A 27,700-nucleotide genomic window follows, 5' to 3' on the forward strand; every position below is an offset into this window, starting at 1 on the left:
AATTACAACTTTTTGTTTTGTTTGTTTCTCATCATATTACGACTTTTTTATGTTATTACTTTAATATTTCAGCTCTATGCTATTAAAATGTCATTATTTTGACTCATAATATTCTCACTGTTGTTCTCATAAAAGATTGTGACTTCCCATTACTCTTCAACAGCGTTTTTTCCATTTGTTTTTTTAAATTTACCAACTATTTCAACTTTCTTCTTGTAAATTATATTATTTTAATGACTTTATTTCCATAATACTTTGACTTTATTCTTATAACAATTTCACTTCTTCCACAACGTTTTGTTTTTCCCATAATATTACAACTTTAAAAAAAACCTTAATATTTCAACTTCATAATACCAAAATGTGAGTTTTCCTCATAAAATTACATTATTCTCGTAAAATTACAACTTTTTTCTCTTAACATGTTGACTTCCTTGAATAATTACTGTTATTTTTCCATTTTTACTTTTGGTTTTCTTTTTAAATGATTTTTTAGAATGTGCCGCAGGCCGCACTATCAACACCCCTGCATTTCATTTAGGCTGAAGCACCCCACACTGGGGTGGGCCAGGATTTCTGGGCCCCCTTTTTATTTTTTAATAATTACCTATTTTCTGGGACCCCGCTGGAATCCCAACCCACCCCCTTCCCCCCAGAAGGTGCCCCTGCCCTACAGGCAATAATTGAAAGATACAGAAAGAAGAGGGACAAACACTCATTTTTCATTTAACTTTTACTGACAATCCTAGAAATAACAGCTTACAAAGGTGAAAAAAATCGTACTCCCTTGAACCGTAAACTATGAAATGGCATGTGAATGATGTTAGTACCAGGCTCACACATCTGCTGAGCAACACAGTAACATGCAGCAGACTCATGGCTGGCGAATAATACCTTCTTTAACATCATTTACACTGCCAGTCAAAAGCTTGGACACACTTCCTACCGAATGAGAAAGTGTGTCCAAACATTTGACCGGTATTCCCATGAAAAATAAGAGCAACAATCGGTTTCATGATGAGCAAAAGGACATTTTTTCCCCTACGTTGACTGAACATGATCATAAGGCTTTATAATAAAACAAAAAGTATAACTTTGTACAGAAAGACTGTCATCTACCCTTTGCAGAATGTCTCCTAGCATAGTATAAAAATAAGCTTGACCATAAAAAGTAGCTGCCATGTCTGAAGGAACCACCTTTTCAATCATTTTTCAATTCTCTCCTAGATTTAAATATACAGAGCATATATTGAGATCAGAGCATGTGGATGAAATATTCTTTGGTTTAAACTTAAAGTGGACTGTTATTTATCTGTTGCGTTTACTAATAGGGTAGCTAAAATGCGCAAGTAAACCAAAGGAGGATACTAGATACTTTTTTTAGCGGGTATTTCACAAACATATTCATGCTACTGTGACATAAACCAGCTGCAAAATACAACAACAGTTGTCACGTTGTAGACTTATGCTGACAAACTATGAATTAATGCTTGATCTACTGTCATGTTTGACATGACAGTAGATGAACTGATGGATTTCCATAAGTTTGAACACAAAAGGAGATGGCAACATTGAACAAAATTAAAACAGGATTACTGCATTCTATGAAGTAAGCAGCAAGACACAATGTATGTGATTAAACTGGGCAAACAAGGAAAAAAACTTGCTCCATAGCCACACAAATTAAACTTTATGAAAATGATAGTTCGATGATCAAAAAAATATATGAAACATATACAGTATATGTGTATATAAAAAGACAATTAGTGCTTTGTGGACTGGGTATTTAAAGGTTTGTGGTGCTCTGAGTTTGTTCAGCCGTACTGTCTGCCTGCAAACTTGACGTGGCCTCGTTGGCTAAAGTGTCTTGTGTTGTGGCTCTGAGGCAGGTTGCTCCGTCGGCTTCCTCCAGCTCGCTGACCTCCTCTCCCTCATTGGCACTGCATTCGGACTCCTCACTGTCACTTCCGCAGGAGCTCGATGTCTCGTCCTCAGAGTCGGAGTAAACCTCAGCGCCGTGGAAGATGTAGTGATTTGGTGCTTGGAATAGGTACTGGCCCGCTGTTGGTAACAAGCACAATCAGTTTAGTAGCTTTCCAAACCAAATGATATTCATGAAGTCACTTTTGAAAGACACCGTAATTAAAGTCTTTGTACAGTTAGTATGGGTGGGGGTGAGGCGCTATGTGTACAAGCATTATCACTGATGTCTCACACTGCTGTGGTTGTAGCTTACTGTCAAGGCGTTTGCTGATTGGACTCCTGCCGATTCGATTCATCCAGCACCGTCTACGAAATTCAAGGTTGGAAGTTTGGCTCTTTTCTTCTGTGGCCTCTTCTTTTGCCGCGTCTTTGTCTGGTGATGCTGAAGCTTCGGCTTCAGCTCTCTTCTCACTGGGGCAAGAAGCATCGGGACAAGGTTCCGGAGGCGTAACCATAGGGGCAGTTTCTGTTACATTCGGACTTTGCTTCTCCTCTGAAGGCTTAAGGACTGAGTCTGTGCTGTGCTGCTTCAGTTCCTCTGGCGCTCTGTCGCCCGCAGCAGGCAAAGCCTCGCCTCGTGGCTGCTCAGGTAACCTAGGCGGTTTCTCCGTGATCTCAGAAAGTCTTACGGTGTTGTAGCAGAGCTGTTCAAAGTCCCCGCCTAGTCGATGACAGAGCTCATTGACGATGACGTCGCAGTCGCCGAGCAGCTCCACGTCAAAGTTGAGGTGTGGCAGCTGCTCCCGGTTGATCAGGACCTGAGGCACTTCATGAGGAATGGAGTCTGAATGGGATGAGAAAGAAAGCCGTGGCAAATCTTTTCACTTCATGCATGCACTCAGCAAGATCCCCGCATCTGAGCAACACATACTTGGGATGAGGGCAACAGGTCGGACTTTCAATGACGACCCAATGACAATCAATAGATCCACCTCGTCTTTGTCCTGCTTCATGGCTCGGTGGAACATTTCTGGAAGATTCTCTCCAAAGAAGACGATGTCCGGTTTCATTATTGCCAAAGGAATATCGGGACACTGAGGACAGTGGGGGACTCGCTGCAAGATGAATGCACCATAATTAGTATTTCAAACATGTTGCTTTATCAGTTAGCGTAGGTGACCGTGGCAATGATTTACTTTCACGGATTATCTTGCTATTATGGAAAAATCATGGAAGTTTTGTATAACACTTAAGGCTACATCACAACTGTATTAGAAAACATTAGTAAAATCTCACGGCACACCACCAGACAAAAACGTTGCTGGAATAGCAACAAGTGCATACACAGGTTAATTATGTACCTTCTACATAATTAACATGGTTTTCATCCTAGACCAAGGGCACTCTAACAGATGCCGATCACAGGACCTCAGAGCTTTGACCAGAGTGTGCAGAACAAGCGGTTCTGATAAATAAAGTGGCCCATGAACAGATTTAAAAACATAATATCTTAAACTGAATTCTAATAGTGACAGGCAGCCAGTGGAGAGAAGCGATGTGATGTGTGCAGAAGTGCAGAAGTGATGTGTTTGAGCCTGTTGGAGCCTGTGAGCGGGCATTGGATCAGCTGTTGTCGGCGGGTGGAGGACCGTTCAAGGCCAACGTATCGGGAGTTACAATAGTCAAGGCGAGATGTGATCAAAGAATGTACACATGTTTCCATCTGGTTCGGAGGCAGGTATAGCTTAACCTTCCTGAGGAGCCTGAGCTGAAAAAAGGCAGTTTTTACCACTAAACTTGTTTATCAAATTTAAAAGAACTATCAAAAAAAACCCAACACTTTTACAGAGGGGCCACAGTGGGAACAAAGTGCGCCAACGGCACAGTTAAGGGCAGAGTGAAGGTTGGGAATGAGATTTTATATATTTTTTAAATGGATCCTAGAAGCAGTAAATGGAGAGAGAAAAGGAAAAGCCCCAGGACTGAGCCTTGAGGTTTTTCTCCTTAAAACTGAGCTTTTTGGTGTGTGACATAATGTCATGGTTCAAACTTTATTTACAAAAGAACAAGAAATTATAGTCTTACGGGTGTTGGGTTCATTTTGTGCAACAGTAGACGCGCGTTCACCTTAACCGCAAGCGTGAAAAAAAATCATGTTTCCTGGGCTACAAGTGTGGGCTGATTTTAAAAGGTAATACACACAGAATTGTACATCTAATACCTCACTGGGAGAATGTACCAGCGAGTCAGCTGTGGTGTTTTTTCAGGTTTCTGACTGGCCAAAATGCACGTGTGGAGAGTCTTTTTTTTTTTTTTTTTTTTTTAAACTCCACTCGTATGAATGGAGATTTTTTTTTTTTAAGACCGGGGTGGGGGTGAGTTTTAGAAAATATCTGTGTTCTTGTGGATATAGCCCAAGTAAGCTGTGGCAAATATTTTACATTACAAAAACTCATGGCATACCACCAAGAAAATTTATGATTCTGGAAAAAATGGGAATCACGATTTTCTTGCTTAGAATTGAGGTTGTGATTCTCCGATACAAATTTTTCACACACACAAACACGCTGTTTTTTTGTTATAACTTTTATTAGACTCTTCATTGTGTTGTGCTGCTTTAAAAGAAACTTCCAATGGTATTGTGGTTGTTCTTCACGGGAGTACATGTGAAGTCCAAAGAAAAATATATTGATGTGATCGCTCCTCCCACGAACTGATGAATGAGAGCGGAGTAACCTTGCCCTGGCCGGCGAGTCCTTGAGTAAAACGGCAGCGTTTGTTTGTGATGCAGGTTGTTATGTAACATTTTAAACAGTCGACATTTACAAATTAGATTGTTTGTGTGAATGGAGATTCCGATTTCCAGCTCTAAAGACCTGCAACAGGTGGCTACACGTGTTAATTATGTACCTTCTGCCATCTAGTGGAATAGCATTTAATTTACCTGCCTGTCACGATACGATACATTATAAGATACATTTGTAGTGAATAAATAATTTTCGAAGCAACTAAGTGAAATTGGATAACTTTCTGTGGCGCAGCAAAGTGGTTGGGAATCACTGCTCGTTCAAATGCTAATATACGTACCTGGTTAAAGATGTCTTCCCTTATAGCTTCACAATCCACTTTGTATTTACAGATGAGGCAGGAAGCAGTCGCAAATGACCCTGAAAAGTCAATGATTACATTTTTACACATTTTAACATTAAAAAAAATATTTAAAAATCACCCTCTTCCCTCCCCCGGGATTTTTTTTTTTTAAGTGTGGGCTGAAAAGTGATGCAATGACTATGAACATGACCATGACACAACTGTCGAATTGTCAAACCAACTGTGGTTTATTTTTCGATAGTCTCCCCTGCGTTCCACCCATTTCTCCAATTGGTGGTGTTGTGCTTAGATGCAAACAGTCCTCAACAGCAGATATGACATCATCAGCCCCATGGTGCTTTCTAGCAAAGTGCTTTATCATGTTGGGGAACAGAAAATAGTCAGATGATCCCAAATCAACCAGTTCAAAGCCACAGTCGTGCACAGCAGCCAACTACTGACTTGGGTGCAGCAACAGTATCTTGGTGAAACAGGACCCCCTTCATCAGTTCTCCAAGCTGTATTGACTTGATTGGCTTTTGCAGCTCCCTCAGCAAGTTGGCATATTACTCTCCATTGATAGACTGGCCCTTCTGAAGGTAGTCAATGAACACAATACCCTTAGCATCCCAGTAGATTGAGGCCAGCCATCACCTTCTCTGACCACAAAACCACCTTGGCCTTCTTTGGTGGTACATCCCAGTGCATACAGTCATGGAAAAAAGGATTACACCACCCTTGTTCCTTCAGTTTCATTTGAATGCCTGGTACAACTAAAGGTACATTTGTTTGGACAAATACAACAAAAATAGCTTATAACAGTTACATTTTTGGCAGCATCTATTGATGTAAGAACTTTAGTGATTTTGGTTATTAAGAAAATCATGGAAAAGGCTGCATATCATCTTAAAATTAAAACTCTTCTGAGCTATGTTTGTTATCGTCATTATATTTAGTCCAAACAAATGTACCTTTAATTTTACCAGGAAACTGAAGGAACATGGCTGGTGTAGTAATTTTTTTCAGGACTGTATTTGGTCTTTGGCTCAAAGTGGTGAACCAAACACTTACCCTAGGTTAGGAAACATTCATCAAAACCAGTTGGATCTGCTTCAAAAAGTGCCAAATTCACATGCGACATGACGAGCCAGGTGTGCTTTCAGTCACACGTCAATAGCTGTGGGACTCACTAAGCGGAAGCCGAATTCGTCATGTAAATTGATCTCTACTCGCTCACGGGAGCTGCCTACAGCATTAACTATCTGATTAACAGTTAAACATCTGTCATCCACCTGGTGGTGAACACAAAGTTTTCTTGGGTGGTGGCTGTCCAGACCTTGGGTCATCGTCAAGACTCTCTCTGCCCCCTCTTGAATTCAGTTTGCACAGCTGATAAATCTGTAGCACCTTCGCCTAATGTACCAAACATGTCAACATGAATGTCCTTAGAATAACACCCTTTTCAAATTTGTATGTATTTCCACAAAATGTCTCAAGTACTACTTGAAGGTTGAATTGAATGGATACAAAGTGTCATTGCTGTGGCATGAACACCTTCTTAGTCAGCGTATGAACTTATCAGCCCGCCCTGGTGGTGGTGTTGTGCCTTACCATGACACTGGATGATTCGCTGAACTCCAGCCACTTGTTCTAATGTATCAATATTTTGGGTGTAGTTGCGCAGTAGCTTGCCCTGCTTGTCCAGCATGGATATGAATTTGTGACAAGGCGAAGGCTGGAACTGACCCGGGTAGATCTCCTGAAACAAAAAAAGACCACGCATTGAGCACTTAGCAGAAAATGGAGAAATGAGGCATTACACCTGCACTAGCTTTGCAATAATAAACATACATTAAGCAAACCTTAGCAAACTTGAAAAATGGCCGAGGGTCTCTTTGGAAATATTCAATGTCAAACATAGCTTGTGGGTCTGGAAGATCAGGAAAATCTACAGCGAGACGAGCATAAATTCCATCCCTGGAGCGAAAGTCTGGTATTCCACATGAAACAGACACCTGAAAGATGAGGGAATTTAAACTTAGTGTGGCCATAACATAATGTAGCCTACATAGGAACACACGAGGTCAATAACAGAGTACATATACATGACACACACCCCAGCACCAGTCAGCACCAGGATCCTTTTACTTTTGTGGAGTAACTGAACCACATCTTCCAATGTGTTGATGTCTTTCCGTTTCTTTCTTTTAGGAGGTTCTGAGATGTTGATGATGATCTGCCAGAGTGTCATGTCATCTAAATCCGGTGGCAGCACAGTCTCAGGCAGCAACTCCCTCAAAATGGTCCTTGGATCGGTCTCTCTGATGTGTTGCTGGATGAAACTGTAGGAACCTGGATGGGAACACATCTCAGTATCAGCACAAGATATAAGGGAGCCAAAAAAAGTGCAAATACTGTTTAAATTCACCCAGGCACCTATCTGTGGTTGAGGTGTCCAGTCGCTGGAGCTGGCATGAGAAGATCTGTCATCCTCCTCGGTGATGTGCTCAGGTGTTACAGCCAAGCCATTGGAGGGGAGATCGACACACCCGAGGAGACCTGAGCGCACACCTGGGAAGAATCATCACACAAGCTACAAGTGAGGTGACTCGCTCACTAGCAACATGTATTTAAAACTAGAATCGACATGACTAGTAAACTTGACTTTTCACACGAATTTCGGCTGTGGCTAGTGGAAGTGGGTGTGTGGACTTCAGTCACGCCGGCTAACAAATGCTAAGTTGCTATCAAAGTTTAGTTTAGTGTCTCGGGGGAACATGTTCATTCATGAAAAGTCCCCTCAATGTCTCACAGAGACGTTTTTTTCTTTCACTCAAGACCAACAAAAGGCTACCAACAGGTACCGTTGATCGTGGCGGTTTAAATGTAATTAACGTCCTCCGGTTAAAAGCGATTTCGTGCTAATTTCAGTAAAACGTGCACAAGCTAATGAAAGGCGCGTAAATGTTTTTAAAGATCCACCTCGTTTCCTACCGGCGTTGTCCTCGAACGTCCCAAGCACCGCGGTGTCCTCTGGTGTCACGGCGGGCTTAAAAGGCTCGGAGACCAGAGGTCCCATACCATTGTTGTCTCCGCCTTGCGCTCCTGGGGCCTGCTCTACCGCCATCACCGGCTTTGCTTCCCTCTCCGCAGGCTGCGCACAATTCAGCGCCGCCTCCCAGCTCTCCGCGGCTCCCGATACGCATGAAAATTGACCAGCGTCTGTGGCTTTGAAGCCACCGTTGGTCGCAGTGCTAATTTTCGACTTTTTGGCAGCAGGCTCGTCCATTTGGGATGCGCCCGAGAAGGCCATTCCAAGACTGTTCTCTTCGTCCGCCATCTTCAGCCCGCAGAGCCGCTGAGCGGATCCTTCCTCTCCGACAGCTGGCTCATTTGCATAGATCACGTGATGTGCTCTCCTCCAGTAGTCGAGGCGGGAACGCCCCCTGCTACGTCACTGACATGAAACCATAACAAATAAATTGCTGCATTCAAGTACCGTCAGAAGTACTTTTGCAATGGCCACATGATAATAAAACGTTAGGCTCTACATTCCTGCAAGCACAAATACACACAGAAACATTCCGTTCTTGTTTTTATGTAATTTACAAGAATGTACCTTTAAGGTACGTCACGCCGGGGAGGAGCATGTCACATGAATGCATCATACGTCACATGTTGTAAAAATTACAGCTCATTTCGCCTCCATAGTTCAAGAGTTAACCTTCGTCTCTGAATTCTGAATCTACTGCTTTTGTCTTAAATTAGAAAATATTAATTTTGCTGCTTTGTAGAATATTCCCCGTGCGTCGTGGCCTGCCAAACTCGGCACAACAGCGGCAGCAAGTGAAACGGTCAGCTGTCAGCCGTCGTTAAGATAATTCAAGTTCCTGCTTTAGAAGGAACCATCACATTTGATTAATGGAGGCTGTTTTAAACTGCAAACCTGGGGATTTGGAAGATTATTACGGTCTATTAGGATGCAATGAGTTGTCATCGGTAAGTTGGTTGCTTTTGTAAATTAACATGCTCGAGCTAAGATTGTTTTTCTTTTAAACAAACTGATGTAAAGATGAGAAAGGTGTGGAAATCAACAGTAATTACAGAATGCACAAAGACAGTTTAATTTCAAGAAGACAATGACATGTTACATGTGCCACAGAATGCTTGAAAAGAAAAGACCTGTTGATCTAACTATGGTAATAGTAACAGAGGTTTAGTTTATTTCGATCATGCATACAAGGTTACTTTGCATGTTTACAGTTGGACAATTCAGCATGTCCCAAAAGAAGTAGGAATAAGTAGTCTTTATTTAATCCAGCCCCTTCTCATGTCTCAGCAATTACGTTCACAGCTCGTTCACTCAGTGTTCAACATGTAACAGTTCATCACTTTTTAATAGTTTGTAGATAGCTTTTACAATAATATAAATAAATAAATGAGCAACATTGGCAAAACATATTTCAGCAATAAATAAGCACACGCACAACATGTGATAATGCCAGATAAAGATAATGCATTAAGTGATACATTTAATTAGGAAATCAAAAATTAGAATGGTGGTGGCAGACACTGTGGTTCCGCGTTCTTCCTTATACTGTACTTTATAAACACGAAATGTTTGTACAGTTTCTTGAAATGGCTCATATTAGTACATTATTTGAGTTCTTAAGCTGTTCCATATTTTAGTTACACATGCTGATATACTACAAGTTTTTAGTGTTGTGCGTGCGTACAAATGTTATAAAGTAAATTTTCCCCAAAGATTGTGTTTGTCCTCTTTATTTGTGCATCATTTGAGCAACAAATGGGCGATAGAAACTGTATAAATTTGGCCTACAATTGAATTCTATCACCCTATTGTGATAATACATGATGCAAAAATGAGAGAGACAACTTGTCAAGTAATGCAGCGTCCCGAATGAAACGCACAGACTATGACGCTCTTTTTTGAGCCGAACTTAACACGCCAACTGCAGTTCTTAGTTCCAACACCTATTCTACTCGCACACATTTCTCGGTCGCTCTCCACACCAGCAACAACACACTTCCTCATTATCCACCAATCACGCTCATGGCAAGGTGCATTCACGAACACCTGAATTCTGAACATCAACATTACAGCACAAGTAGGTGGTTAAGTAATAAGCAAACATGGCTGAAAGCTAGCTGGAAGAGTTGGTGGAAAACAAAAAAGGGGCAACAGACGTCATCTGGACTTCGTTCAGATTGAAGCCATCTCACTATCAGCAGAAAACTATACTTAGCATTACTCATAAAATTAAGCATTTTCAACCATGAATGGCTAAATTAAGAAAAATACAAGTATAAGACTTGACATGATTATATTGTGGTGAGCTCCCATCAGCCAAGAGACGTTCGGAGGCGCTTCAGCTGCTTGAATGGAAGTTCCTCTTTATTTGGGCAGACAGTAGTTTGGACGGAACGTACAATGAGCTTGGGACAGAACAGGAATTAAAGGGGGGGTAACTACAAAGAACACAACCATGGCCATGGTGTCAGACAAAGATCAAAGCGATAAGTACTGTACAGCAAACTTCACGCCAACCGATAAGCAGATGGACATAAGGAAACTGTAATATTTACAATTATTTAAAAGCAGCCCAGAAAAGATTGCAGGAAAGCAGGAATTACTCCCAGCAAAGCATTCTGGGAAGCAGGCGGTACTCCCAGCGACGCTGCAATATGTACTACTCAACACTGGTCACTAGGTGTCAGTAATGGTACTGTAATGTTCGATGAGACAAGCAAGCACCAGACAACAGGCTTTTATTGCAGGTTTGAATTATCTCACAACAGGCACAGTAATCCTTAACACGAGCCACTATTGCGGCCGTAACCCTCACAAAACTGAAACCTAACTATGAATCCCCAACGTCACTTCCTGTCTGCCCCCCACTCAGCTCCCGGAGTACCGGAACATATTGCAGCAACACACATGAGCACAAGTCTTATGTATGTCTTAAATGGCTTATTTTCTGTTATTAAGTCTACTATATTGGGTAAAACGATTGTAAAGGTTAGCAATGGGATGTTATTTTATGTCTAGACGGCTCTAATAATGTTAAAACACGTATTTAGGAGGTCATAAACAGGTTTTCTATGCTCTGACTACACAAATATTAGTTTTATAAATAAGGATTCCTATTTTGTGGAAATTCACCTATCACGGTCAAATCAAATCCTGGAGGGATGTGGTCTGGCATCGCGCTGTTGGAAAGAAACCTTTAAACTTACAATATTTTCTTTCATAGACATACATGTGGCTTATACTGGACATATTTGCTTTATTCAAATAATTCATTAAGAGCCCTCTAGACATTAAATAACAACCCTATAGTCACCTTTACACTCTTATTACTCAATATAGTAGACATAATCAGAGAAAATAAGCCATGTAGGACATAAATAAGACTTGTGCTCATGTGTGTTGTGTTCTGGTGCTAGAGTTGCTGAGGGGGATGTGGACAGGAAGTGACGTCCAGGGTTCAGAGTTGAGTTTTAGCTTGCCGAGGGTTACAGCTGCAACAGTAGCCCATGTTAGGAATTATTGTGTCTGTTGTGAGATAATTCAAACCTGCAATAAAAGCATGTTGTTCCGGCGATCAAGTTTGGTGCTTGTGTGTCTCACCAAACATTACAGTAATTACTGACACCTAGTGACTAGTGTAGAATACTACATATTATCGCAACATCTTTGAATGAGTCTTCTGAATCCCTTACATTTGTATTTTAGTTCATTTAGCCATTTTTGTGCTTGAAAATGCTTAATTTAGGCAAAAAATATGTAACATTTGCTTGACTAAGCACATTTTCTTACTAATAATAGGCCATATTCAACCACATAACAGCATGATTTATAAATTCATTTTTTTTAACTGAATAGAATGAAGCGGTGAAATTCAAAGCATGAAGTGGCAAAGGATTACTTTATCTCCTTCAAACAATTCATCGTCATTGGGGTTTCCACCTAGTCAGTGGAATATTCAGTTCATACTATCAACAGTGGAATGTCCACTGATTTGCATGCACATTTAACCATTACATATTGAAACCGGACAACTTTAAATTAACATTTGCCATAAATGTGAGGCAAATAAATGTTTCTCTTGCAGACAGAACAAATTCTCAGTGAGTACAAGATCAGAGCCTTGTCATGCCACCCAGACAAACACCTAGACAACTCCAAAGCAGGTACTTTTGTTGGACTGCAGCAACATAATAGTTTCTGATTATAGCTTTACTTCTTTGGACTTTTGTGTTCCCAGATGTGTGCTTTGAAACTTGTTAGTGTTACATGTAGCAAAAACAGCAACATAGACATACCTGTGTGTGAACTGCTGACTCCTTGCATATAGGGCATTTTAAGATGGTTAAGATTTTATACTAGGATTTTTATTATCTTTCTCACCAGTGGCTGAATTTCAAAAGCTACAGGAAGCCAAAGAGGTTTTATGCAATGACACCAAAAGAAAAAACTACGACCTATGGAAAAGAAGTGGAGTTGCTATCCCATTCCATGACTGGCAAGCTTTGAATGACTCTGTAAAGACTGTGTGTAATGTTTTACTTTGTCTTACTAATGTTTTACCAGAAACCAGCATCGTTGTGTGATGTCTCATTGTATGATTGTATGTGTGTCATGTTTACAGTCAATGCACTGGGCTGTGAGAAATAAAAAAGAACCTATGTTGGAGGCAGCAAAGGCAGAAACACCCACAACGACTCAGGAAGAGGACCTTCACTGTGAGCAGGAAGCACCCGAGATGCCCTCGTGTGAAGCCATGCTCTCCTCAAGTAATTGTCATTCTGCAGCATTTACTGTTTGTAATACTATGAGTCATAATGCTAAACTATACAAAAATATCATTCAGTCCCTTTTTTAAAACCACAATGTGTCCTCATCGCTAACTACAGTTGCAAGTGATCTGCTCATACATTTTATATGGCTTTAAACTAAGTTTTTCTTTCGCTCTGTAGGTGATTACTGTCATCGCCGTTTCCGCTGGACTGCTGATTCACCATCAAGTCTGCTGCAGAAGTTCAGAAATTATGAAATTTGAATATTACACCTTCTTTTGTTTGTGGATATGTGTGGTCCAGCGTTGATGTAATTCCATGTGGGAAGTTGAAATGTTAAGTGTGGAATCTTATCAGATGTTATGAATATGCCGTGTTGTTGTTTTGCTTATCAAAGCATAGGTGATGTGAACCGATACTGTTAGACTTTTATTGTTTCATTTTGCTGACCCAATGTTGAATACAGCCGTTCATGTGTATTATTTTTCTCCTTGTTATATGTACATTTAGAAGAGCATTAATATAACTATGTGTCGTGCTCAGTGTCTTATCTGTTCATAATTTTTTAGAATGGCAGTGCATGTTCGAAGATCATTCGAAATTTTGGAATGAATCCGCATGAAGTTAGAGGCAACCTGTGTTTTGGGGAGATCAGCTATTGCAAATGATAGGCGTTAACAGGTCGAGCAACATTTTGAAACGTCTCCTACACACACTCCACCATTAGAGGTCGCCATTATCTCCTGGTGACGTCATGTATGATACAAGATAAAAGCACCACGATATACTGTGTTTTCCGCCGGGTGCGGTGGCGCGCGCCTGTAATCCAAGCTACTGGGAGGCTGAGGTTGGAGGATCGTTTGAGCTCAGGAGTTCTGAGCTGCAGCGGACTATGTCGATCGGGTGTCCGCACTAAGTTCGGTACCGATATGGTGCTCCTGAGGGAGCCCGGGACCACCAGGTCGCCTAAGGAGGGGTGCACCGGCCCAGGTCGGAAACGGAGCAGGTCAAAGCCCCCGTACCGCTCAGTAGTGGGATCGCGCCTGTGAATAGACGCTGTAGTGCAGCCTGAGCAATACAGCGAGACACGATCTTTTTATATATACTCTATATTTTTACATCATGCAACACACCTGCTGCACGGCCGTTTTAGAAGATCTTTACACTAACGTTCCTATTTACTTTCCTTTCGGAAACACTGCCTCCTCCTGGAGAAAGGGAGCACTACATATACGCCACACTAGCTGGGCAGCATCCATCCATCCATTTTCTATGGGGTGTGTGGGGTCGCGGGGGCATGCTGGAAAAAAGTGTAATGTAGCGAGGAAAAGCTGTAATTGTGGAATTATTAATAATAATAGGCATTGTCTCCTATAACACAAAGCTGACTTTGAATACATAAAACATTTTTTTTCCCTGATCTAAACCTTCTGGCCAATGGATTAATTCTTTTAGGGCGTACTTGTTACGTTCTCCTTTTGCACGCCTGCCTTTTCCGCCTGCTTCTTTTTTGCCCACAGACCTCCCTTCTCTGGCGGGTGGCGGTTCTACTGAGCACACCTGTAATGGATTACTGCTGCTACTTAGGTTCACCGCTGACAGCTGAATGTTGCAGGATCCTCTCGTTTTTGGTACGTTCTCCTTATCCACGTTTTCATTCTACCGCTTTTTCTTGCAGTTGTGCGCACATGTTTTTAGACACATTTTCCTCTGACTAACTGCCCTGTGGACCCCGGCCTCCTGCCGTGCTTGAGAATTCCTTTTGTTTTTGGATTGCTCCACGATGCGCCTTTTTGCCCCATCGCCTTGTGTTTTACTTTTTCACACTAGGCCTGTTTGCTTGTCCCATCATGTTTTTCCATATTACTGCAATTCCCCTGACATAGTAGATTATTTACATTCTTTTCTCAGGTTGTTCTGATTTTGGAACATGACTATGAATTACTTGTGCAAGTGAGTGCATTAATTACACATATAAACACATGCTGTGGGATTGACTTTTGGATTATTTTAAGTCTTTGAATTTTATTTCTATTATGAATTGTGTGGTTATACAGAACTTGAGAGGTTCGATCGCATTACCGTCATTCTGACTTGGCCATGTTGCGTGCATGCATGTGCATGGAATCATGCCGTGCCCTTTCCTACCTCTTCCAGTCGTTCATGCTGTGCGTAGGAGCGCATCGGAGCGTTCATACTATCCAAACATGCCGTGCTTTAGGTGAGAAGTGGATGCAGGCATGGCACAACCCTTATCAAAACAAGAGTGCTTGATGTATGTTGTTGTTAGCTTGTTGCAACTGTCAACTGATGAAATGAGTCGGATGACACAGGTGGGGTAATTAGGGATCCTGTACAATAGAATCAGTAAAAAAAATGCATAAACGTATACGATCTCTTGACTTGCAGGTGCATACGTTCTTCTATTGAATCAAGTTTTGGATTTTTACTTTCGAAAGTAGGTCCCGCATTCACTGCACACAAAAACTGGGATGTTTTTAGGTTGGTGGTTCTCCTGTACTACATCTTGCTCAGTTTGTCCATCAGCTGCTGATGCCTTTATGGATGAGTCACTTGTGTTTAAATGTCCTGTGACTGCTGGTCCATCGCCGCAGCATGCTGACTTTAAAATGAGGTCATAGGCCGGCTTTTCCTCATCCTCGCTATCTGAGATGAGCTCCTCTTCAAATCCTTCTATAGGGCACACCAGCATTTGATCAAAAGCGTTGTCCGCACTGAAAGAAATACAACAGTGAATCACTAACTAATCAGACACAGTAAAAAAATAGAATATTGTAACTATTTAATAATGATAATACCCACCAAATACAATACAATACAGTACTTATACTGTATTGTTAAAATAATAAATACACTTGTGCCTGACATGTCGCCGCTGTTGAGTTTGCATATTTGCATGTACGGTAATCCCTTGCCACTTAGTGCTTTTGAGTTTTGCGACTTCACTCTACCACAGTGTTACATTACGTATTTTTTTTGCCTAAAATGAGCATTTTCAAGCATAAAAATGACCAAGTGAAGTAAAATACAAATATAAGGCATCCAGAAGACACATTCAAAGAGTTGTGATGATAGGTAGTATTCTACACTGGTCGCTATATGTCAGTAATGTTAGGTGAGACACACAAGCACCAGACTTGATCGCGGGAACAACAAGCTTTTATTGCAGGTTTGAATGATCTCACAACAGGCACAATAATCTACATTACACAACAATAACACGGGCTACTGTTACGGGCCTCACCCTCACCAAGATAAAACTCAACTCTCAAGTAACTTCCTGTCAGCCCCTCACTCTGCCCCCATAGCAACGGAACACATTTACAGCAACACACACACACACACAAGTCTTATTTATGTTGCAAATGGCTTATTTTCTGTTATTATGTCTGCTATATTGGGTAACACACGTGGAAAGGTGACTATAGTGGTGTTATTTCATGTCTAGAGGGCTCAAATAATGTTAAAATGGTATTTAGATGGTCGGTTTTCTATGATCTAACTACAATAATGTTTGATTTAAAAATAAAGAATCCTACTTGACAGAAATTCACTTATCATGGTCGGGTCTGGAAGCAATTAACCACAATAAAGGAGAGGTTACTGTAATTAATGCTGAAGAAGAGAGGAATAAGATTGTGGGAGACAAAAGGTAAGTAAAAACATGACAAAACAATAATGTTTTGAAATACAACCGAACTTTCTTCTGTGTGTCACCGCCACCTGTGAATGCTCATTGAGAAGCTCAATATTTGCTTTCATGTCAGACTCGCCAAAACAAGACTAGCTGCTTTTATTGAAAAAGAGTCACCACCCATCTTCTCATTCTCTGGCAGACCAGGCGCTGATGAGGTGTGTTAAGAATCGGTTAGTTATGATGCACACCGCCACCAGAATTGTAACAACAAGCTAGATTGACAGACGTTACAACGTGTTTATGAGCGAAACACCGTACACACATGCTGCATGCAAGGAGGCAGTGAGGCGGGTTTACTCACTATGAGCTGGTGTGGCTCTCCTGTACCAGATGAGCCATGGAGACATATCGATGCTTAAGAGCCTCTGCGGGTGTGAGTCTTCTCTCCGCTTGAATGCTAAGAAGACTTTTTAGAAAGCTAACAAATTCATTCTGATCTTCAAATTCACTGAACACTTCTTTTGTGTCTTGGCACTGCTGGATTTTGATTTAAAACAAAGATGGCTGCTCAGGTTGTAGATGGAATAGTACTGCATTTGATCTTGCCTCATAAAAACTTACAGTTCTCAGGGCATCCAGAGATTTTAACCTTATCTTCCATGTTGTAGTCTCTTCTCCGGTTGCAAGCTTATATTCATCTGGAGTCTGGAAGGGACAGAAACGCCATGTCTTGTCGTTTGCCAAAGCAGTAATGAAGTGGAAAAACAAAATACCTTTAGCTTCCACTGTTCAAAGTTTAAGTGGGTAAAATACTTCTGGCTGTATTTTCCTATTAAAAGGAGCGAGTCGGCCGGCTGCCCTCGTATTTGTACGATGGTTCTCATCTTGAGGCACAAACATGCACAATGTCGTCAGGACCTATCTTCAAATGGAAATGCTGTGGCTTACTTACCATCTGGTACTCGCAAGTTGTTGCAAAAAGGTGTTGTCGGATGTGCAAGAAAGTTAGAACGCAGCCGAGAGCCCACATGTCCACTTGCTCGGAAATTGGGAGGCCCAAGGTGACCTCGGGTGCTCTGTTAGTTGGATCACAACAAAGAAGACGTTCATGTGAGGTGCATGCATACATGTTTAATAATGATTGTTTCAAAATGCTGTCCTGCGTGTCAGATTTCAGCATATCTCAAGAGACTTTAGCAGAGCCCGCCCTACCCAAAGTGCCCCCCCCCCCCATTGGTGATTTACATACACTTACAAAAGAAATAGAATGGCATGGTTTAAAAAATTACAAATAATACAAAACATATAAACTACGACACTAACACCCTTACCACAAAATAAAACTACTGTAAATAACTGAATAAATAATATAAATAGTAATACATTATGAACACAACACTCAACATCAAACAATTTAAATAACCACACAATAACTCACTCTCTCTCTCTATATACTGTATATACTAAATTTTTAACAATGCAATAAGTATACAAAAACTACACAAAATAACTATAAAAGCTATATAAAACACCTACAGTATATAGAAGTATATGCAAAACTATGTCCAAAAATGATGGATGCGGGAGACTTATTTGTTATCATTTGTAATGGTAATAAGTTTTGCTTTTTTTTTAATTTTTTTTTATTTTTTTTTAGTAATAACTAATTTAAACATAATTAAGAAGCGGCATAGAAAATGGATGGATGGATGGATATCGAAGATACATTTTTTTCAAAATGTTGGCGCCCCCTAGAGGCCATGGCACCGTTAGCATTTGGTTATATAGTAATCCCTTGCCACTTTGCGCTTCGAATTTCGCATCTTAACTTGATCATGGTTTTTCAAACATATCTTAATAAATCATACTGTTTTGTGGTTGAATACAGTATAATTAGTCAAAAATATACACATTTTTGCCTTAATTAAGCATTTTCAAGCATAAAGAAAAACTAAATGAACTCAAATACAAACATGAGGCATTCAGAAGATGCATTCAAAGATGTCGCGATGAGATGCAGTATTGTACACTGGTCACAAGGTGTCAGTAAAGCACCAGACTTGATCGTCGGAACAACAGGCTTTTATTGCAGGTGTGAATTATTTCACAACAGGCATAATAATCCCTAACACAAGCTACTGTTGCGGCCGTGATCAAGGTAACACCCAATTCTGAAACCCGGACGTCACTTCCTGTCCCCTAGCACTTGAACACATTTACAGCAACACACACGAGTATGACAATTATGCCTTAAATGGCTTATTTTCTGTTATTATTTCTACCATATTGGGTACTACGAGTGCAAAGGTGACTATAGGGGTGTTATTTCATGTCTAGAGGGCTCTAATAACAATAAAAACAGTATTTAGAAGGGTTTTCTATTCTCTAACTTTGAAAATATTCTATTTATAAATAAAGAATCCTACTTTGACTTATCACAGTCGTGTCTGTAACCAATTCCCTGTGATAAATGAAGAATTACCATACTTACAGTTAAAGTAAATACAGGTTTTATGAATGTATTGAAAGATATTTTAAGAAGATTTAACGTACCGGTATCCCATGGGCTGAATTGTCATTCCTGGGGTCACATTGGAGGTGTGGAGGGAGCAGCCAAAATCTATTAATTTCACCCTGAATGGCTCACATGAATGGTTTACCAGCATGATGTTATCAGGCTTCAAGTCTGCGTGAATGACTCCAATACCTTTCAGGGCGTCAAAGGCCGTGAGCAACTGTGGGGAGAGAGGAGGAAATACACGGTTTGGCATTGTGTGTCATGTTTAACGCAATCATGAGTTATTTGACTCGAGCCTTTACCTGGTGTGCTATCGGCCGTATCTCGCTGATAGACAGCGCCTTCTTGCGTTTCTTGACGACAAAATCAAAAAGGCTCACGTCTAGCATTTCGAAAGCCAAACATGTAAACCCTTCGTGCTCAAAGTTTTCGATAAACCTCACAATGCTCTTTTTTACTGGGTCGAGAACACTTACAATTTCAAGCATTTTGATCTGCAGACAAAACAAGATAGATTAACAATAAGCACACAAACTATTAGGAGAAAAGACTGAATAGTAATCTAATACCTCCATTTTGGATATCACGTTGGACTTGGTTTTGAGGACCTTGAGTGCGACAGTCTGTGACGTGCCTAAGTTTACACACTGGGCAACTTTACCAAAGCTGCCTTCACCGATTAAGTCCTTAACCAGATAGGTACTTGTTTTACTGCTCAGGATGTTGGATTGGAGCTTGTCAAATGGCTTAAGTTTTTTCTTCTGATCTGCAAGTGGTGCTAAAGACATACCAGTGATGAAGGTCATGGAGGCAGTGATCATCTGCATGCGTAAATACAGCAAAAAAGTACAAGTATTTACCAGTTTCAGTTGCTGAGTGTTGAATATTTGAGTTTAAACCCATTTCCATTTTCCCATGTTTATATTATTTTCATTTTATTAAAAAAAAAGACTAGTTAAGTGAAAGTAATCAAATTCTGTACCTTAACCACTCTATGATGCAATATCATGTGATCGTGAATGATGACATCATAATCCATGATGTCGCTTACAAGTGAGATGTTGTCGCTTTTTAAAATGTGGTAATGTACTATGACATGATTTAAAATGCTTGCTAACATGCTAACAATGGAATGGGCATAATAATAAACATTTGTCAATTAACCCACCCTTAGGAAGTCTGTCAATTGTGTGAAAGTGCAATATGCAGAGCGCCACAGGCCGCTTGTTGAGAAGAGTGATAAGTGCTTTCACATTAGAGTCTTCTTAAGTGTCCAATAAGGCCAGAGCAAGCTGCAAAATGTGTCCCTTTTTTGGAACAGAACCTAGGGGTGACTGAATACTCGCTAAATATAACCACACTGATCCCTCTTGCTACGTCTTCTTATTCTCTGGCAGACCAGGTGCGTATGAGGTGTGTTAAGTAAAGTTACAAGGCCATCTACTGTACGGACTTGGAATTCACAGATAGTCCCATTATACAGTAATCCCTGAGAAGAAAGACTCCTTATTTACTTGTATAAAGGGAATTTACAACCTTCTAAATGTGTATTTTTAACATTATTAGAGCCTTCTAGACATGAAATAACACCCCTATAGTCACCTTTGAACTTGTATTACCCAATATAGTAGACATAATAACAGAAAAAAGCCATATAAAACATAAACAAGACTTGTGCTCATGTGTGCTGTTATAGGGAAGCTGGGTGGTAGGCGGACAGGAAGTTACATCGGTGGTTCAGAGTTGAGTTTTATCTTGTCATAGGTCAGGTTACGAGGGATTACAGTAGTCCCTCGTCCCTGTTCCACTGCGGAAGAAGATGCGAGTGTCTTCATCACATAAACATGAACGCACAGGCGACAGTGCACACAAAATGAAGTGGCACAAGAAAGTTAATTTGTATTTCTAAACGTATTTGTTTTCATGTTTTATGCTAAATTTTTATCTGCAAGTGTCCATAAAAATTATATGCACGTGTCACGGCCAATTAGGCTAATTTGACGATAACCCCATCTAGCCTCTCATCCAAACTGATTGCAGTCCCCTGGGAAACCCTGCCTTATGTAGGTGACATAGGTGTAGGTGTTCGTAATAGAGATAGCATAAGACACGGGTTTATATATTTACTGTATATTACATCTTATGTCTTATGCAACAATGCATACACCGTCAAGGAACACACAGTGTTTGGCAATTAAATGCTTTTTGACATAATATTCTTACATTTTTGTGGCATCATCAATAATTTCACCAAAATGTAAAAGAAACGCCTACCAATAACCTCATAGATACATATAGGCCTGTCACGATAACAAACTTTTGATGGTCGATAATTTCGACCTTTTTTAAACCATATTATCATTTGGTTTATTATTATTCAATGATCATATTGTCATGTCACATTTGCGCCACTAGATGGCAATCAAGCATCGTGTACATGAGGCACAGAAACCGCCTAGCAGAACACTCATGACGTCACAGACCAATCCTACTCATAGTGTCAAAAGAACTACAAACAGCAACGCAATAGGTGGATAAAAACAACCAAGACAGTGAGCTCTCATGCAATGTTGCTGATACCTTCCTAAGTTGGTTTTTCAAATGTTGGCTTTTCAACCGTATTGAAAGGTTGCATTTATTTTGCAATGACACTGTGAACACCATTTAGCGATGTTTCTTCTAATATTTACTCAAGCGCCTCAGTAAGTGTTGACTGTGGGGACGAAGGCTTTGCGTCACATCCACACTGGAACTGTGGCATTCGGCTTAGAAACGATTACTTTTGTGCCTTCATTCATAATCGGGTCTGCTAGCTAACTGCAGCCACAGCCTCCACTACTAGGACAAAGATGCTTAATAGGCTATCTGAGAAGATGCTCGCTCTCTTCTGTGTTCATTCATATGGAGCCAATGAACACAAGACACGTGCAGAGTGAACCCTCTTGTCATCCAGCCTGTGTACCACAGGGAGATTAACAGATGGAGCAGACGCGCATACACGTAAATGTCAAGTTATCGAGGGCTCGTCGTTATCGACCTGCTTTTTTTTTTAATTATTCGTTCGATAAATCAATATATTCATTATTGTGGCAGGCCTAGATATATATTTACATTTCTTCCTCATTCAGTCAACATTAGTGATGGTATGCAGGGGTTGAACACCTGTTCTCCTTAATTTAGTCGTGCCAGAATATCTTCCAGGTCCAATACAGTAGAAATTGTGTAGTCTGGTGTCACAGAACCAACTGGAACTTCATCTCCTGTACTGTTAATCCAAATTGTAGCACGCACTTGTGCGCTGAACCCACCCTGGATGTCTGTGTCCAGTGAGTCTCCAACCATAATACAGTCCCGGGCCTCCACCTGGAGCAGGTCAAAACACAGTCTGAAGATGGAGGGGAAGGGTTTCTGCTCAGCGTAATCTCCCCCTACCACAACTGCATCAAAAAACCTTTCACAACCCACCGCCTCCACTTTCTCCCTCTGCGTTTGAGCATTCCCGTTGGTCAAGAGCAGCAGCTTGTATCTCTTCCGAAGTTGTTTGAGAAGATTGCATATCTCCGGAGAGAGACAAAGAAGCTCCAGTCGACTATTTTTCCACATGTAGTAGCATTCTGCTGCCAGGGAGGGTGTTGAACCGTCCACAGTTTCCTTGATGCTCTCATCCCAGTGACCCACTCGGACCTCATCGATGGATCTGCCAGCTGCAGGGTCAAACTTCTCATGCAGGAGTTTTTTCTTGAACTTGTCACAGATGCTGGAGACGGTGTCGTCATCAAGAGCCAGGGAGCTCTTCAAAAGTTCACGAGTCTGTAAAAGTCATACACAGCATGTAGGTTCAGAAATTCAGTAATGATGCAGTCGTCAGTAGTATATACACCCTTTATTTATAAATAAATATAATTCGATTATTTAAAGTTGTCATACTATTAAATAATATATATTTTTGTTATCATTTTAATTATTACTCCACTGTATCACAAGTGATATTAGTTTTATTACTTGACCCAAGAGGTGTGGTCGTCTGTCCCAGTGACTATGAACGCAACTCGGAATCTCTTCATACAGACAAGTTAGCTTAGACCCTTAGAAATAGAACCACGAAGGTACTATTACGTAGAAGAATGTCACCTTTTGTATCGCAAATCCACTTGCCCGATTTGTTTCAATGAGCGTGTTATCCAAGTCAAACAATATCGCTTTTATGACGGTTGCGTCCATTGTATGTTGCCCTGAGGAGAACACGGAAGCAGCTAGCGTTGATTGCGGAAGTAGCTGTAATGCGACGGACGCAGTGCATGGTGGGAATTGTTGTTTTTATATAGAAGCGGTGTACTGTCAATTCACATCCCCTTGAGGGCGTCAGTAAATCAAAATGAGCGTTGTCCTCGGTTGTCTCTGTTCCATAACAAATCAGTGCATCCGAATACCAATTTTAAAATCGTTACGAAGTTTATATAAATCTATACAGTAGATTAGTGTTACTGAATGCAAAAGAGTATGCAGTGTAAAAAATAAAGTAATCATAATCTGCCGATGCTGCAACCCCTCTTTATGCATTCAAATATTATTATAGACAACCTCACAAAAACACCAAAACATAAAAAATATGCAATTTTTTAACGCAAAATGACTTATTTACTTACAAATATTTTTTCTGCACAGTTATGTTGAACACGTGCTACGCTGTCGTCAAAAATGTACTCTTTCCTTGATTCGCTGCTCACTTGAAAGAAAAAAACTGAAAATGCTAAAATAAGTGGAAAATTTTGTGTCATTGAATTAATGTAATGTGAGTGTGTACTGTAGTTTTAAGGATGGCTACCTTAATAATAACATATATTTTAACAAAAAAACACAAACACAAGTTTTGTATCTGTAATTAATTACATAGAGAACTACTGAGAACTACTACTACTACTGAGAAGTACTGTAATTAACAACGTGTCTAACCGTGCAGTAACGTATTTTCAACTGGAAAAATATGCAAAAAATTATAATTATATAAAAAATGCCTCCCACTGGCCATTTACTGTCACTTTAACAGTGGAGTCATGCTTTTTCTACTTTAAACATATGCAAAAATGACAGTTTCAGCAATTAATAGTTTTTTTTTTCAATGTCAAAAAAATGTTTTTAAGTTTATGGTCCTTTTCTGTCTGTCACTGTTTTGATGGTATTTTACCATAAAAGTCTACAAACTTCACTGTTTTTACGTTCACAGCCATTTATTGTCACTTTAACAGTGCAGTGATGCATTTTCTACAAACAAGCTAAACTGAACGTTTTAGCAGCTGAATGTATTGTTTATTTTAGTTTTTTAATGTCAAAAAAACATTTCCCATTGTTTTTCAGTTCATGCTCAATTATCGTCAATGTTTGACAGTACTTCATTGTAAAAGCTACAGACTTTTTTTTTTTTTTTTTACAGTGTAGCTCATTCATATTGTTAGTTACTCTATTCTGTGACACAGTTGTGTAAAGTCAAAACATACCTTAGTTGTTATGCAACCAAGTCATTCTCACCTCTGGCAATAAGCCAGTGGTTCACACGCAACTGCGTGCAGGTACAGTTTGTCTCTCAAACCCAATCGTGACACACAACAAGCTCTTCTCACATTACCTGAGCTCGTTTTGTTTGACTGTAGGTCAGGTGCTTGCATGAGCGTTCCAATAGGCTTTGAAAGAAATGCCACAGATAAGATGTAAGCCAAGAAATGGTGTGAGACGCTTAACGTGCTACTATCTCTGAGAACGACGCCTGCCTTTTGCACGCAAGGTGAGGAATAGGCTCACATTAGGGCAATCACAAGAAAAAGTAAGTGGAGATTGAAGATCAAGTGCAGAAATGAAATTTTCCCACTGAAAACATTTAGTATCCACTAAATATGATAGTGACCCTCCTTGGGTTGTAATTAGGGGATCTATGGTATAACTGTGGGTGTGTATTTTGGGGCATACACAGGGAAGGTCACGGCTAAGTCTGGCTCTTAGCATAAGCCATACAAACAGTTGAGTCTTTATTACTTCGACGAAGGATCTCCGAGGACTTTATGACATGACAGGTGAGTTCTGTGGACCATAAAACATGTTGGAAGTGTGAAGGTCACTTGCAAATAAAGGATTTCTTGGAACAGATCTGGTGCATTTTTGCCATTCTTGACAAGGACATCACATTTAATCTACTGTATATCTGATCTATATCTCTGACACTTCTTGAAAAATGTTTTCAAAGATAAACTGATGCTGTTGCGGAAATGAAAGGACCTCAGCTGTCCTGTCTTTTGTCACATTGCTGCGACTGAGCTTTGCCTCTTACATGGACACACACACACACACACACACACACATCCATCCTTCCATTTTCTATGCCGCTTCTCCTCATTAGGGTTGCGGGGGTATGCTGGGGCCTATCCCAGCTGACTTCGGGCGACAGGTGGGGGTACACCCTGGACTGGACGACTGGTAATCATTCACACTCACATTCATACCTATGGACAATTTAGAGTCGCCAATTAACCTAACATGCATGTTTTTGGAATGTGGGAGGAGTACCCGGACGTACCACGCATGAGAACATGCAAACTCCACACAGAAATGCCCAACGGAGAGGTCTTCTCGATCTCCTGACTGTGTGGCCAACATGCTAACCACTAGACCACCGTGCGGCCCACACACACACACAATTAGATTTCAGTACACTGACTAAATCCTGAATGCTACGTTAGCACTCTTTTTTTGTGACTATGTCTTGTCACACTGCTCTTATTTTATACAAAATAAATAAATAAAAAATGCAAGGCAAGGCAAGTTTATTTATAGAGCACTATTCGTACACAAGGTAGTTCATAGTGCTGTACAGAAAAGACGGGTAAAATCACTTCATAAAATCATTCCATAAAAACATAACATCATTTTTAAAAATGTATTACATAAAGTTCCATAAATCATTCCATAAAACAAAAAAAAGATAAAAAATGAACAGTGCAGATAAAATACTTTGAGTGGTCAAATGCACAGTTGAATAGAAGAGTTTTCAGCCTGGATTTGAACATTGCCAAAGTTGAGAATTGTAGCACATCTTCTGGAAGACTGTTCCAGATTTTGGCAGCATAAAACTGGAACGCAGCCTCATCGTGTTTAGTCCTGACTCCGGGCACCCACAGGAGACCCGGCCCTGAGCTTCTCAGAGCCCGAGATGGTTTATGTGGCTCTCACGTGTCAGAGATGTATTTTGGCGCAAGACCATGAAAAGACTTGTACACAAGCAAGGCTGTTTTAAAGTCTATTCTCTGAGCGACAGGAAGCCAGTGCAGAGACCTGAGTACTGGACTAATAATGTCATATTTCCTGGTTCTAGTCGGGATTCGAGCAGCAGCATTCTGGATGTACTGCAGCTGTTTTACAGCTCGTTTAGAGAGCCCGGTGAGAAGGCCATTACAGTAGTCCAACCTGGTGGAGACAAAGACATGGATTAGTCTGTCTAAATCTGTTTTAGGCAATATTGTCTTGATTTTGGCAATGATTTTTAGGTGGTAAAAAGCTGATGATGTTATTGATTTAATGTGGCTGTTTAAGTTCAGATCTGAGTCCAATGCAGTCATTGTATTTGTCAAATTTAGTAGCTTGTTCCATTTTTAAAATGGCATTTTATTTGGATGCCGCACGGTGGCGTACTGGTTAGCATGTTGGCCCCAATCTCTGTTGGGGCATCTCTGTGTGGAGTTTGCATGTTCTCCCCGTGTGTGTGTGGGTTTTCCCCGGGTACTCCGGTTTAACTCCCACATTCCATGTTAGGTTAATTGGCGACTCTAAATTGTCCATAGGTATGAATGTGAGTGTGAATGGTTGTTTGTTTATATGTGCCCCCCTGTCATTGGCTGGCGACCAGTGCAGAGTACCCCGCCTCTCGCCCAAAGTCAGCTGGGATAGGCTGCAGCATACCCGCAACCATAGTGAGGATAAGCGGCATAGAAAATGGATAGATGGATTTTATTTGGGAGACACTAAACAGTGCTTCTGACTTGTAAGGACTCAAAAATGTCAAGCCTATGACTTCAGACTTGACGCGACCTGTCGATCTTCACTTGAGACTTGACTTGGATTTGCACGTTGTTACTTGAGACTTGACTCGATACTTGCAAAACACTGACTTGCTCCCACCTCTGCTCAAATCCCAAACTATCATTTTTTTAATCTAAGGATCATATATGAATATGCAGAACTATTAGGGAGCCACATTACAGATTTATTATTTCTAACTTTCAGAGTATAACAAAAAAATGACTCAAATTGACCATTACATAAAATTTTAGCCTTTCCAACTGACCCATGTAGTGGATATTCACAATTGTATTGTATCTGTGTGTGAAAGAGTGAGAGGCATGGCTCCTCTCTCTGGCTGTAGCAAGTCTGTCCAGGGAGCGGCGGTCGCTGTGTGTGACTGGCCAATCACAGAGCATGAAGAGTGAATACATATGTAAGTGGTTACCCAATGAGGATTTTCCTTCATCACGATTACAGATAATGATAAGCTGTACTCGTTTCATGCTCGTACTCAGCAAAAATGATCCGGAACGGATACTCGTCTAAAACAAGTATCCAGCTCGTACCTATTAATTAGGTTAAATATTTGATCGTGATTAATGAAATAAATTAGTAACCTCCGTTAATAGGTTAATTATGGCAGC

General features: G+C 40.5%; 3 protein-coding genes across 4 annotated transcripts; 1 reads left to right on the forward strand and 2 right to left on the reverse strand.

The window, feature by feature from the left end:
- Positions 1–1,667: 1,667 nt before the first annotated feature.
- sirt1 (sirtuin 1) lies at positions 1,668–8,396 on the reverse strand. Of its 2 annotated transcripts, none has more exons than XM_054799149.1 (9): positions 8,008–8,396; positions 7,450–7,584; positions 7,130–7,365; positions 6,876–7,028; positions 6,625–6,772; positions 5,011–5,090; positions 2,855–3,038; positions 2,237–2,767; positions 1,668–2,061 (listed from the first exon to the last, which is right to left on the reverse strand). In XM_054799149.1, exons 1-9 carry the CDS (start codon positions 8,351–8,353, stop codon positions 1,787–1,789), a joined length of 2,088 nt encoding a protein of 695 aa, XP_054655124.1. In that variant the 5' UTR covers positions 8,354–8,396; the 3' UTR covers positions 1,668–1,786. The 2 variants fall into 2 exon arrangements, with proteins under 2 accessions (XP_054655124.1, XP_054655123.1); XM_054799148.1 differs by having other exon boundaries at positions 7,996–8,396.
- A 293-nt stretch (positions 8,397–8,689) lies between these two features.
- dnajc12 (DnaJ (Hsp40) homolog, subfamily C, member 12) lies at positions 8,690–14,713 on the forward strand. The gene is made up of 5 exons (XM_054799151.1): positions 8,690–9,012; positions 12,150–12,228; positions 12,449–12,588; positions 12,687–12,831; positions 13,015–14,713. The coding sequence occupies exons 1-5, from the start codon at positions 8,935–8,937 to the stop codon at positions 13,095–13,097; spliced, it is 525 nt and encodes a 174-aa protein (XP_054655126.1). The 5' UTR covers positions 8,690–8,934; the 3' UTR covers positions 13,098–14,713.
- A 6,395-nt stretch (positions 14,714–21,108) lies between these two features.
- nanp (N-acetylneuraminic acid phosphatase) lies at positions 21,109–23,266 on the reverse strand. The gene is made up of 2 exons (XM_054799150.1): positions 23,142–23,266; positions 21,109–22,820 (listed from the first exon to the last, which is right to left on the reverse strand). Exons 1-2 carry the CDS (start codon positions 23,229–23,231, stop codon positions 22,182–22,184), a joined length of 729 nt encoding a protein of 242 aa, XP_054655125.1. The 5' UTR covers positions 23,232–23,266; the 3' UTR covers positions 21,109–22,181.
- Between the last annotated feature and the right edge of the window lie 4,434 nt (positions 23,267–27,700).

Source organism: Dunckerocampus dactyliophorus, chromosome 14 (genome assembly GCF_027744805.1).
Source record: "Dunckerocampus dactyliophorus isolate RoL2022-P2 chromosome 14, RoL_Ddac_1.1, whole genome shotgun sequence".
Lineage (NCBI taxonomy): Eukaryota > Metazoa > Chordata > Actinopteri > Syngnathiformes > Syngnathidae > Dunckerocampus > Dunckerocampus dactyliophorus.